This window comes from Strix aluco, chromosome 7, assembly GCF_031877795.1.
Source record: "Strix aluco isolate bStrAlu1 chromosome 7, bStrAlu1.hap1, whole genome shotgun sequence".
Taxonomy (NCBI): Eukaryota; Metazoa; Chordata; class Aves; order Strigiformes; family Strigidae; genus Strix; species Strix aluco.
The window spans coordinates 41,972,204-41,986,167 of record NC_133937.1 but is presented as its reverse complement, the minus strand read 5'-3'; the positions used below and the strand labels follow the sequence as shown (position 1 = coordinate 41,986,167).

General features: G+C 40.5%; 1 protein-coding gene across 17 annotated transcripts in view; it reads right to left on the bottom strand.

Moving 5' to 3' along the window:
• Window positions 1-3: 3 nt before the first annotated feature.
• Window positions 4-13,964, bottom strand: part of ALDH18A1 (aldehyde dehydrogenase 18 family member A1) — a 49,849-nt gene continuing 35,888 nt past the window's right edge. For all 17 annotated transcript variants that reach the window (XM_074831595.1, XM_074831596.1, XM_074831597.1 and 14 more), the window contains 10 exons: window positions 12,458-12,602; window positions 11,265-11,338; window positions 10,505-10,604; window positions 9,169-9,389; window positions 6,300-6,437; window positions 5,995-6,190; window positions 5,721-5,842; window positions 3,426-3,612; window positions 1,800-1,895; window positions 4-779 (listed from right to left, as the gene is read on the bottom strand). In XM_074831595.1, coding sequence (XP_074687696.1) covers window positions 598-779; window positions 1,800-1,895; window positions 3,426-3,612; window positions 5,721-5,842; window positions 5,995-6,190; window positions 6,300-6,437; window positions 9,169-9,389; window positions 10,505-10,604; window positions 11,265-11,338; window positions 12,458-12,602 — 1,461 coding nt within the window. In that variant the 3' untranslated portion in view covers window positions 4-597. The remainder of the gene's footprint in view (window positions 780-1,799; window positions 1,896-3,425; window positions 3,613-5,720; window positions 5,843-5,994; window positions 6,191-6,299; window positions 6,438-9,168; window positions 9,390-10,504; window positions 10,605-11,264; window positions 11,339-12,457; window positions 12,603-13,964) is intronic.

Genomic DNA, 13,964 nt, shown 5'->3' with positions numbered 1-13,964 from the left:
AAATTCACGTAGTAGACAGTTGTGTTATTTATCTACAATAGTCAACAATACAAAGAAATTAGATATAAAAGGTTTCTTGGTCAGAAGCTTACTATGCATTTGGAACATCCATCACAAGAGTGATCAAATACAAAGAAAGTAAGCGTAAAGCTTTCTGGCTTTCAAGAGCTGCCATGACAACAAGACTTGAGCTAAAAAAAACCCTATCAAGTTTGTTCTCCAGAACAGACAATTGAATAAAACAAAGACTTACAAAAGAAAATTATGCTCCACCACCAAGCATATTTGCTATAGGGAGCATTGAGATACAAAAAGAATGCAGTAGCTATTTAAATCTTTCCTAATGTTACCTGTATGTTTCGAAGAAGTCTGTCTCGGAAAGGTGAGGTCAGTTTGCAGATACTATCTAAGAAAACAGAGGCAAGGAAAAAAGAAAAATTTCATAGATGGGATCGTTTTATATTCATTGTACTGCACAGTGACCGAGAACAACGTTCCTGAAGATGAAAAATACCTCCCTCCCAAGAGAGCACCCCAAAGCTTGAATATCTTCAGGAAATATTTATACCCCTGGGTTTCCCCCCCACCCTGATGTTCTTAGTTGGTATTTCTCTGAGGCAGAGGGAGGCTCTCATGAAGATACTTCATGCTGCCATGCTCTGAGAAGTCAGAAACAACATGATTGTTCCCCCTCAGCAACCACTTTGTAGTTAAGAGTCCTTCAATTCCCACTGGTCCACGTGCATGGATACGGGAAGTACTAATTCCCACTTCAGCACCTGCAGGAAACACAAGATCAAGGTAGTTAATCCTCAAAAGATGTTCACTTCATACTAAGCAGTTTTGCACCTTTATGTAAAGACTGCTGCCTGCCTTTCAGGGACCTGCCTTTCTCCACTCCTCTCCAAATGCCAGACGTTATGGTTACCCAATTTAAAAGACAGAGGAGCTTAACTATTACATTAGAAATCGTAATGTTTATACTTCTGGCTGCTACAGAGTTACTTTTTGAGAGAAAGATGCAAGAGAGCGAGGTATCTCTTACATGGATCTTAAGACTTGTTTTCTGTGTGTTTAATACCTTGAAAAAATAGAGCTAAATAGGTCAAGACTGTGATCTTATGTCCTTCCTTATCATATTGAGGAGATACTGCAAGACCCTAACTAGAATTTTTTAATCACATGGAACACTGAATGTTCCAGCTGACACAGTAATAGCCTGCTACAGAGTTTCCTGAGTTTCTACCTCAGGAAAGAATGTTTCTCTTGTCTTCTGCAATTCACAGTAGGTGCTCCTCTTCAAGCAACTGATACTCTGTTTCCTGCCTTTCATTCCTCAACACAGTGGGGTTGGCACACTGGACAGCAGCTCAGTCTGCCCAGCAAGAATGAAGCTTGGCATTCTTCACAGTATCATTAGAAAGATAAACAAAAGAACAACTGTTCACCCATTTCAGATACTCTGTTGCGTTGTTCTATCATTACATGCATGCAGCATACTTTACTGATTGAACAGAGCTTCAAGGATCCAAAACATCTTTGATCCCTACTGCTAAATTAATCTACATAGTCTGTATAGCAGTATTACCTAGTTCTGGCAGGAAAGTGATATTAAACTATCTGCTGTTCCATGTGGATGGAATGTCTAGGCTTCAATTTTTCCTATGGTGCCTTTCCTGAATACCTTACATAAGACAGTAAGATCAGAGACTAATCCTATTTTCCAGGATTCAGACTGCCACACTTTTCACACAACAGCAAATCCTGCCGTCACAGCCACGCAGTATTTTCTCTCTTACCAAGTCCAAATCTATAGCCGTCAGAGAATCGGGTACTGGCATTCCAGAAAACACAAGCACTGTCCACATGCTGAAGGAAGAACTCTGCTGTTTTCTCTGTGAAAGAGGCAGAGAGAAAAAAAAAATCCAGTACATACAGAATGATCACGCACTCCAATAAGCACAACATAATACTGTGAACAGATATAACAATGCAACTTTCACATGCAACCTTATCAGATACTAAGTATTTAAACAGCCTGGGCTAAGACATCTTCATTTATACCTTCTTCCCAGTATGCTTATCAAGTAGACACAGCTGTAAAGGTTACAAGAAGGTTGCAAAGATTAGAAGAAAGCAAAAAGATGTCTAATTCTAAATACATCCAGTCTAGAACCTGCTAACAGGGCTAGTTGTATGACTGTGGAGAAAGGACAGCTGCCCCAAACAACATTTTGCAGGCTGAGACAGTTAAACTACAGAGTCAGCTCTTCATTAATCTCAAACATGGAATTGTTACAGAAAACAAAAAATCCTAAACTATATCAAATTGCAGGTAATATTTGGGAAATACAATGCAGAAATACCACATGTAATCAGCTAACTAACCCAGTTTAACACAGAACATGCAAGACCTGAGCAAGTTCAAGCAGTTATGCGAGTCTTAGTCCTCTGGAGGACTCCGTTCTCTGTAAGACTGCGAGCTGCCTGTCAGTTGCCTTTAGTGACAAGATGAACATATTTCCAGTACAGTCCCTAGCAAATCACTAGTGCACCAGGTCCCGTGGCAGTGGGTTATGGTATCAAATGCATGCCTTTTAGTGACACTCATTTGAGCTCGGCAGGAGGTACAGAAACAGAAGCCTGCTTGACTCACACACTGATGAGCCACAGATCAATATGACCTTACTGCAGCTGATCCTCAGGAGTTCCAGGCTTGGTCCAAGAGTCAACCTTTGGCTGGCCGCAGCTCTAGCTAGGTTTTGAACGGGCACGGTGTTCAAACTGCACGCAGGACAGGTGCTAAGGATGGGAGCAGCACAGAGCTGCACAAAGGAGCACAAGTTTATAATAAAGAGGCAAGAAACTGCAAATTGAGATAAATGCAGATTTTATACTAGGGATGCAGAAATGGGCAGTAAAGGACTGGGAGAGGTAGGGGGAAAACATTTGTGGTCCTTGCTTGCAAGATATAAAAAAGACACGGGAAGACAAAGTGGATCAAGTCTGATCTTCCCTACAATCCCTATTCCCTCCAGTAAGGTACTACAGAAGCTCACCTCATCAGCCTTCAGATGCCTAAGGACACCTCCAGGTTTCAGGAGACGTTCCAACAAAACCCTCTGGCACAGTAAGTCTGCACAATACAGGAACACAAAGCAATCTGCCTAACAAGAGCATGTGCTGACTTGCTACTGGCCAGCTGGTCAAGCACATTCCTTCACATCCTGAAATAAGGGCCACACAACATTTTTTCTCTGAGCTAAACAGGACTGTAGGCACATTTAGCTCATAGGCCTCCAGCTGGTCATGCCTACTACAGACCCAAGAGAAGAACAACTACTGCAATGCAAGTAGTTACATTAACACCAAGAATTAGCAGTCAAACCAAAACGGCAGCTTAAGCAAGCAGACTAATCACTAACCATTCTCTGTGATGATAACATCCGTGTGAGAACTTCCGTACTTGTGGATATGATCAACAGCCTCTTGGACACTGTCCACCACCTCAATGCAGCACTCCAGGTCCCCATATTCTGTGCGGAGAGATTTCACTTCTGAAGGGCTGAATGTCAAGTAAGATGCAAACTTTGGGCCAGCGTGAATCTTCACCTGCAATACCAGAAACATTTTGTGCTGCTGACAACAGCAATGCCTTCCAGGTGGAAGTGTGGCTTCTTGTAGTCTGTGTGGGATGAAGTTAATTTTCTTCATTACAGTCCCTATGGTGCGATATTTTCGACTTGTGACTAAAACAGTGTTGAAAACATGCACTGTTGCTGAACAGAGCTTGCACAGTGTCAAGGTCTTCTCTTTTTCCCCCACTCTGTTCCCCTAGCAAGAGGGTTGGGAGTGTGCAGGAAGCTGGGAGGGGACACAACCACAATAGCTGACCTGAACTGACCAAGGGGGTATTCCATTCCATATAATGTCATGTGCAGCAATACAAACCGAGCAGAGGGTTTTTTTGAAGAAGGTATGCCTTGCTCAGAGACTGGCTGGGCTTTGATCTACTTGTAGCAGATGGGGAGTAATTAGGTTTGCCTCACTCGTGTGTTCACTGTGTGCAGTGTAAGAAAAAGAAGCCTACACTTCGGGAAACTTAGCAGATTGGTGAACTAGCAACAAGGTACAATAGCTGACATGCTAGGTTGGCTACCTACCATGACCTGCTCCTAGTTCAGGACTAATTTCAAATTATATAAAGCAATCGCATCACTTAGTCATCAGGCAGGAGGACAGTAGAACACTAGTACTGGGAAAACAGCTAAAATAGTGCAGCCAGCCCTTGTTTTAAGAAAGCAACAGCAGTGCGGAGAATAACTACAGGAATGCTTCCAAGTTTGCACCTAGAAAAGACTAAAGATCTTGAACGGCTTTTACCCTTTTACTTTGTAAACTGACACCAGCCCTCTCTGAAGCATGCGTTTCAGACACAAAGGAGTTACTGGGTCCAAAACAAGAAAACTCACACAATTATTTTTCATTTGTTATAAAGAAGATCTAATGCATTATCAACCTTTAAGTTTAATCATAGCAGCCGAGACACCTAAACAATGAGAGATAATTTAGAACTGGTACAGCAGAGAAATCCCCAGGCAAATCAAACATGGGAAATTTTGAGGAGACAAACATAAATGGGAAATAAGGCACAAGTCTGCAATATTTGAAGGCTTTTAAGAAGGTATCTGTAAAATGGCATTTTCTTGTGCAACTACAAATTACATTAATTGCATAATCCTGCCTGATATTTGCATATTTCTTGTTGTCAGGTCAGATCAGAGAGGTAACATCCTCCCCACTGTATTAGGAGTTAGGTGGGTGGTGGTGGAAATGCACTAGTCCTCACATTACCCCCATCCAAAATCCAGAGATCTACCCTTCACTCTACCCCTCCCAAGAAACATCCAAGCAAGATATGAAAAAAAATCCACTGAGGACTTGCTCCTGACTACCTATCAGCTTCTTTTACTATGATCCTTTCAACATCACCAGAACATATGGCCTCTCCATTTTACCTGCATTAATCACTGCCTGTACACTCAATTTGCCAAATACATACTGCTGCGTGAAAATCCTCAATTTAGGTGTAATTCACACTACTTCATGGATATTTCTCTCCCAGTGCATCTCTGCTACCTTTACTGACAAAATATTGCCCATGTCAAGACAACTAACTAGTATACTGGCCTTTCACTGTTCCTTTGAGGTACCAGGAGGGAAAATGGGTGGGGATAAAGGGCATGCAAGATGAAAGGTTTAAAAAAAAATGTGGATGAAGCAGATTCAGAAAGGAGAAAAACAGAAAGGAAATTCGCTTGGGTAAGAAGCCAAATGAATAGATTCAAGGAGAGGCGGCTTTGTGTCTGGGAGGTTAACATCAATTAAATCAGAATTAAGAAGTGTAGCAAAAGGCTTGTGTATACGCTCTTTTAAGGCAGATTATTTTTGCTATACAAAAGGAAGTATTTGTATCCCAATAATGGCACATAGATGTCCTGAAGAAGCTGCTTTCAGATCATTTCTATGGAAAAACTTGGGGTTGTGTGGAGAAGCAGAGAAAGTTCTCCGCAAGTTCATTTATGTGTACAAAGAGACATATGGATAACTTAAGTGTTATGCCATCATAAAAATAAACACGTCTACACTAGCCAGACAAAACGCTTCTAAAGTGTTAGAAAAAAAAAACACGAAACAGAACACAAGTATGAGTGACTAACCTGTTCTACTCTCAACATGTCTATGATCTGATCAAACAACGGGGTTCTCAGCAAGTCTCGATGAATTAAGAGAGTTTCCAGAGCATTACAGGCAGCAGGATATTCACACTTTGAGTCTCTGACTGAGGTTTAAGAGTAGATAATTGGTTACATAACATTTATGACAAAGATTTTGAACAGCATATGAATTACCAATTACCACAACCACATTGCATATTCTAAATACAAAGTTCAGTTACACACATGACATTCAAGTCACCCTCTCCCAGCTTACTTATTCGTGTGACCTTCTCAACGCTGGCATCTGTGTCCACATACACATGACAGATCCCTTCGCTGTGTCCCATCACTGGGATTCCCTTAGCAGATTTCTGGATATTTCTGACTAGCTGTGACGAACCACGTGGAATGATTAGATCTATCAGCTTATCCAAACGGCAGAGATCTTCTACTTCCTCTCTCGTGTTCACCTGTGGTAGTTGCAATATGAACAGTCTACAGTTTGAACTCTCAAATTCTGCCTGTACTTTTTATACACACCATAGTAAAGAAATTGTTGATGTAATTCTAGGCACTTACTAGTTGCACTGCATCTTTTACTCCGTGAATGGAGAGTGCTTCTTGTGTTAGATGATGAAGGATTTGATTGCTGTGTGCTGCCTCTTTCCCTCCTTTCAGTAGTAAGCCATTTCCACTGGCTACAGCCAAAGCAGACACCTGTCAGAATTTATTTAAAAAAAAATAAAAAGAGAGAAATAATCTGTCTCTTCTGTTGGAATAACACCCACAAAACAGATTAAGAACAGGATTTTGAATCCTGTTGATTTACTCCATGTTAATGTACATTTTTCATTTTATGGCACCAAAAAATCATTACAAGTAACAGCACACTTAACTCCAGAAATGATGTGTGTTAGTGTTTCAGGAACAAACTTGAGTTTTCAGGGTACTATTGCCAGGGGAAGACTGCAGTGGACAAGTTGGAGAAAACCTTGGGCATAGGCTCTGGTATGAATTGGGTAGCTGTGTAGGCAGTCACCCCAAGCAGAATAATTTCAGGTGCAAGAACTTTGTCCCTAACCATTCTGGCAGACGGCTAATGAGCTCTTCCTATAAGTAGGAAGAACATTTTCATCGTGCTGTCTAACAAAGAAGTCATAAATAGACAACACTTGCCGTAAGTGGAGGAAAAAAGCCTTCTAGACAACAGGCCCAGCATCACCTGTACCACTTTGCTTTCATGTTTATAACCGGAAGGAACCGACTGATATTGTTGCCTTTCTCTTTAAGGTGCCAGATTTCACCCATTTGAGTCCTGCGACACAACTAGGCCATATTTTTTAAAAATGCTCCAAAGAAGCCACTGTTTTTTGAAAGTTAGATAAAAACATTACTTCTGCTGTTGAAAACATATAGTCCATTTGTTCAGTCTCCAGACACTAGTTCTTATTGGTGTTTTCCCCACTAAACTGAAAACCTCTTTAACAGAGGGGGGGTGGTAGGTTTTTTATTGTTTCAGTTTTTTGTTCTTTTCTACTTAGGAGTATGCCGGATGTGATAAAGCTCTCTTCCCAGACTTATTTTACTTTTGCATCCGTTTCTGTCTTCCTCACCCCCATCCCATTCACAATGGCCTCACAATTTGTCCACCTATTTGGAAAAAATAGCATACACTCCTTTAGAAAACAAAATCAGTTCATCCCCAGAACCTTTTAGAATGTACGAATTAAGCATTTGAAGTCATTCTACTGTATTACTATCTTCTGAGAAAGATCATACCTATCATTACCATCATCTGTAGGTATCACCACCAAACCTGCACTCATTAGTACATCAACTGTATGCTGTTGACATGTGCATGCCAGAATTAGCCAGGCTCACATCTAACAAGCAGTTAGCTTAGTGGCACACTTTAGATGCTGATTCATACAAAAAAATGCTAAACCCATTAGATACATCTTCTCAGATCATGTCCTTTCCCCTTCTAATATCAAATGGATAGCAACAATCACCATGTTTGATATTCTACCTCATCCTGCTGTCAGCAATTTGAAAAGAATGTCGAAAAATCAGAAATACTTCAGAAAAATACACTAAAGTTTAATAGTCTGGGAAGCCTGCCTTACATAGATATTGTGTGTCTTTCTAACTTATAAAACTAGACACTAAAAAGGAGTCTGATTGTATTTTGAAAGTATCTTGTAGGTATCTGCCTCTCCAAAGGTCAGCATCACAAGGGAAAGCTAAACAAATAAGCTTGTTTAAATAAAGAATTCCACTCTGAAGGCATAAGATTAAAAGAAAGGTTATGAACTGATTTGAAAAACTAAAAGAAAAAAAATAATCAAGAATTAAGACAAAAATAAAAAAAACTTTTGTGATTAAAAGGGGAACAGAAGGTAAGGGGTTTCAAAACAGTTCAGTCCCTTCAAAGAACAGTAGACATGACTATACTTCAGAGCAACAATTGGATTTGGTAGAACCTACAGAAGCAGTCTGTGAAAGATGTTCACAGTTTGGCCTCGTAAGTATAGAGTTAAACATGTTGTGTGTATATGCTTATTAGAAGCTTATTAAATCTTAAATGGAAATCTGCAATTGTTTCACCTTTACTACAACTCAAGACTGAACTCTGAGCACTGACCTAACTCTGCATAAGCTATCTCCAGGGAGCAAACTGAGCATGCCCTCTTTCAGGGCAAAGTTGAATTTTCCCTTAATTGCTTACTCAAAGCAGCATGAGATGCAGTAGTGAACTAAGAGGGAACTGCTCCTCTGCACTCAGAGACTGTCCTACTATCAGTTACAGCATGGGAAAGAAACCATGCAATTCAAATGCAGATATATCGAAGATGATCCTCTGAAGTCGCATCAGAGAACCTGATGTGAGTATGAGGACAGGAGGCTGGCAGGAAGAAAAGCAACTACCAAGACAAGCTATTCCAAGCCTGTAAAACAAAGTGGGGGAAAAAGCCAGCAAGAGTCAGTTTGGTCTAAGTTTTAAGATAAGATAAACGTGAAGAAAAAGAGGGAGACATCATCTATGCAAGGCAAGAGACCAGGGTTGAAGTCCAGGCAGACAGACTAGAATTTGACAAGGAAACACGCTGGTTGATCTATGAAGAACAGAGCTAGCAGCAAGGAGCTAATAATGGTAGACAAGGGAGACTGGTGCCTTTTTGTTTCATGGGAACTTTGCCTAGACGATGCTTCCTTTCAGTATGAAATAGGGACCACTCACAAAATTCAGGCATGAAGTACCAAGCTGTCCACTATTTGTTGGGTTTAAAAACCAAAACAAAACCAAGCCTGAATAACACTGCAGCCGCACTGCCTGAGAATATCTCTGCATGAAAAATAGGGATGCCCTCAAAATCAGTTTTAGAAGAATCCAAGCAAGAGTTCTCTGAGACAAGAATTCCCAGTGTAATCTGCCCTCGTTACATACCTGTGGAAGACAGTCAGGACGGGACTCAAAGATCACGAGAAGGACGCCAATAGGCACTGTCACCTGCTCCAAATCCAGGTCTTTTGCTATTCGTGTTCGTCGAATTACACGGCCGACGCTGTCCTGTGAGGATGCTGCAATCTGACGCAGACCAATAGCCAAGCTGTTCAGCTTTGATGTAGACAGACTTAGACGTTTCAACAAAGGAACTGCCAATCTCCCTATAAGAAAGAAAAAGTTGTGCTGGAAATAGACTGGTCTGCCTAGGCTCAAGCAAAAGCGACTTAAACAAGTGGTGAACCTAAGGAAAATTCAGATGTTTCTCATGCCCTAGCAAGAAACCTACCAGAAATGAAAAATGCACAGCATTAAGTCCAGTAGGCACAATAAAACCATTGAGTATGTGACATTGATTTCACCCACCACCACATTTTCACTTCATGCGGTTTAAGTGGTATGTACATGAAGCAACATCAACATCCACAAAGATAAGGTTTGTCCTATTACAAGTACTCCTGTATGTCTGAATTTCTTATAAATTTCTACTCTTGTATTATTTCTGGAAGGTTCAGGCAGTAATTTCATCTTTCTATTTTAAAGATGAAAATCTCAGAGCACAGATGCATGCATAGCATTTGTGTTCAGACTGGGCACGAACTGCCTGAATTTTCCAATCTGAACACATCTGGACAGTAAGTTAACCCAACAATGTCCCCTCAAGTACTCTGGTCAGTAAAAAACAGTTCCCTGTTGTCTTCCACAAGGTATTACAATTCACGATGTGTCATTTTCATACATTTGCTATCCATATATGTACACATCCCAGTCCCAACTTCTCAATGAATGCATCAGTCTAGAATGGGTTTAATCCAGGCCACCTAGAGAGAACCTTCCTCAACCAGGAGGAGACACAGTTCTTTTTGGAGAGCATTATTTTAAGTATAGAGATGACAGCCTTCCCCTCAGGAGCCAAACATTATCTTAACCAGCCCAGAAAATATTTACTTTATCCATGACAATAGTAGAGATGATGTTTGTTATATTCCATTTCTAAAGCAAGCCTCCTTTGGCAAAATTGGAGCACTAGGTTTTTTTTTTTTTTTTTAACAATATGCTGCCTGTTGTTTTGCAAGGCCTGATGAAGGTATCTGTTTTATGTAATTAAGGAAGCTGCAGCTGTTTACATGGACAAGCTCTCTGCGTCTTGGGTTCGCTAATCTGTGACAGCCATAGTGCCCAACCCCAGGGGACAGAAGATTCTATTTCTGCTCATCTCCATTGAGGCCCAGAGAGGTTCAAGACAATAGGATTACCATGGAAAGACCTGAAATATTACCTTTATTTTCAGCCTCTTCTAAGTCCTTTTTGTTTGCCAAGAGAATTTCTTCTCTCTGGTCAGTTAGTAAGTCAGCAAGACGATAAATAATCTCTGCTCTCTGAAAGAGAAAACAGTTTCTGAACCAACTTCTTACACAAAGTCCATGCTATTTGACATCTGGTCTCCTTCAGTCCATTTATGTTGACCACATCCTCTCAATGTGTTGACTCCCGAACACTGTGGGCCAGCTGATTTTTCCAGCCTGCATCACATTGAAAAATTAAGATGAACACTGCTTCAACCTTTACTTTGCTTTTAATTATCTTGCTTTCCATGCCCAGTATTCTTCACCAAACTCACAATGCTCTTCCTTTAAGACCACATTGTCTTCTTCACAACAGATGCCACATTTTACCTACCCAGCTGCAGAGCATTAATTCAACCGTCTACAGCTCCTCCTTTGCATACACTACACACAGGAGTGAATGGAGCAAGTTATTACAGTCAGTTCTTCAGCAGCTCTGATCGCAATTCATTTCTGTGTGATATTTGATGCTATTAAAATTTTTATAAACCCCACATGAAAGCATATATTACTTCATAGCCCCAAGGTACATTATCTTTCGGCTCTTCTCATCTCTTTAAGCATGCTACAATCCAGATGATGGATCTGGTACACAAAGAATAGATTATTAGGGGCACATGTGTTATATATCCATGCTGTAAAACTTGCCACACATTCACAAGCTGAACGAGTGAAGCCATATTGTTCTGTCACCTGCTCAGGCTGTAGAGCCGCCAGGGTCCTGCCACCAGCTCGAGCCATTTCACCCTGCTGCTCTACTGTAGGACCTGCAAAAAAACCCAAAAATATGCTATGCGGACAAAGTAACAGCACATGTGGAAGTGAACACTAGCCCTTTCCTCTTCCGATTCTTTGCTCAAAGCAGGAAAGCAGGTATAGAGTGTTGAACAGACATATTCAAGAAATCTGTTGTATACTAAAACAGCAAAATCTGTACCTGACACAAAAATACTGCTATGGTCTCCAAACATAAAGAGTCATCACAGAGATTCTGTAAGGTCACCACGTCCGAGGCAAGCGTGCATCATGTATCAAAAAGACTTGACAAAGGGCAAAAGAACACCAGGACAGCTAAGTCACAGGGCATGGTAGGCTACTGAAAGGAGGCAAACTTTGAAAAGTTTAAGTATCCAACTGAGGAAAACAGAAAGGATTACAGAATAGTATGGAAACATACAAACAATAATGGAAGCCAAAACCCAATCTGAACAACAGCTCGCAGAAAAATTGCTTTCCTTCTGCCTCTCCCTGTATGCATTTTAGAAGGGTTCCTATAGAAGAAAGGTGGGGGTTTTTTGATATGGAACAGGTTAGTTTTGTTTCTATTTCAAGTCACCAGGTTCAGGTAGCATTTCCCTAAAGAGTTTGCAAGTAGCTCATGGATAAACTGAGTTGTGATTTTTAAGTCTTCTGAAATTGCCTGTAAAACAGATGACTTGAAGGTGATAAATATGACCCAACTGCTATTTAAGAAGGGTCTCATGGAAATTGCCAGAGCAGGAATTCCAGTGTTATGGAAAATATCAAGAGGTACAGTGGGAAGTGTGAGAAAAGAACCTGTGGACACATCATTAATTAGAACTATCTTAGTTCAGCAGCACATTCTATGTCCACATTTTCACACTGAAATCTTCAATACTAGATGATAACACCTAAGACTAAATATGGTAGAAATACTACTCATTGCATTCTTCAAATGCAAGTCTGATGCAGCAGTTTATCAGCTGGAGGGAACCACAGCAGATGATTCAACATTTTCTACTCCTACTTTAGAAAATACCTTTAAAAAAACATTTTTCAAGTGTGGTTTCCCAGTTATTGTAGCGGTCTAGCCAAATTTTAACTCCAACCTTTCACAAAATCTCTGCAAGTCTCCATGTACTCACCTGCAGGTTTTACCTCTGAAAAAAAAGTTCCAACTTTTTTCCCTTCCACAATATCTGTGATGACATGACCTGAGATCTTGGGGTGGGTTCCATTTGCAATCACTACGGAGGTGCCTCCCTGGAGGGCCCACAGAGCTGCTTTCACCTACAGTGAAGGATAGAGCCAGTTATAGGAAATACATTTGTTATCTGAATCACCACTCCTAACAAGACTTCTTCCTTCACTTCGATCTCCAGATTGATCCTTCTGCTTTCAAAGAGTATTCAACACACTTCAGAAAATGGAGCATTGAACGAGATCATGTATTTGTGCTTTACCTTCCTTTCCTTAACTAGCTGTCACTTCATGAATGTACTGTAAATTTTCCCAACAGCCTGCTTTTCTCAAGACTTCTGCAAGGGCACTTTGATCATATGCTCTTTTTCACCACTACCTTATGTTCCGAATTCTTCTTACTGTTTGAAGAAACACAATTTTCTTTTTTGAAAAGATTCTGTTGCCAATTTCCCTGACATTGATTAGCTATCAATAATTAATCCACTTTAAGTGACCACGTGATATTGCTTGTACTGCAGAGCACTGTCCTAGCCATTACCATATAACATTAAAATATTATTCAATACCTTTATCAGTCTGAATTACTCCCTTGAAGTTTGATCAGCCTAAGCACTCCTCGTGGGTCTGGTTAAGATGTAGAGGTATCCTCACTGCTTATAACCCTTTGGTGAAGCTATGAAGCTTGCTGAAGAGTTACTCTGGTTTCCACACAAAGTTTTTACCTACTTTGTTCACATTGCCTGTTCATGTTCTCATTGGATTTTTTATTTATTTGCTTCTACTTTTTGCCTGGAAGTACACCTATTGTCTTAATAGTTGTTTCTTTCAGTAAGCTCTATTCAAAGACTTTGCACTTCTTCAGTTTTGAACTATATGCTTTTTTATTTGGCATTTTCCCCCTTTTTGTTGTTACTTTGGAAGAGGATTCTACATATAGCATTTAGGTGTCATCTTCAAAGGTTGGGACTGCAGCGCACTAAGTAATGTATAGAAGCAAGACACATAAGACCTAAGGCAAGAAGCAAGTCTGAAACACGCAAGACACATAAGACCTAAGGCAAGAAGCAAGTCTGAAACACGAAAAATCTGATGTCTGCAGACAGATGGGAACTGAAATCAATGATACTACCAGCTCACCTGTGTGCTAAAGGATGTCATGGAGGGTGGGTGGGGAGGCAGACATCGCGATCAACAAGAGCTCTACGAAATTCAGGGGCAGTATCTTTCTAAGCATTGCCCTAACATGAAGGGCAACATGAGTTCCCTTTGTGAACTTCAGTGCTGGCATACTGGAGTTGCTTAGTCCTTCTGTAGAATGTTAAGTTTACAGCAGGATTAGCTTATTAGTAAGAGTCCTTTGAAATTCCCATGTACTGATTAGTCCTAAGATTAGCCCCTTTCCACACACTTGAGCCATTGTTTAAGGCATCACAAAATGACTTCTCTAAA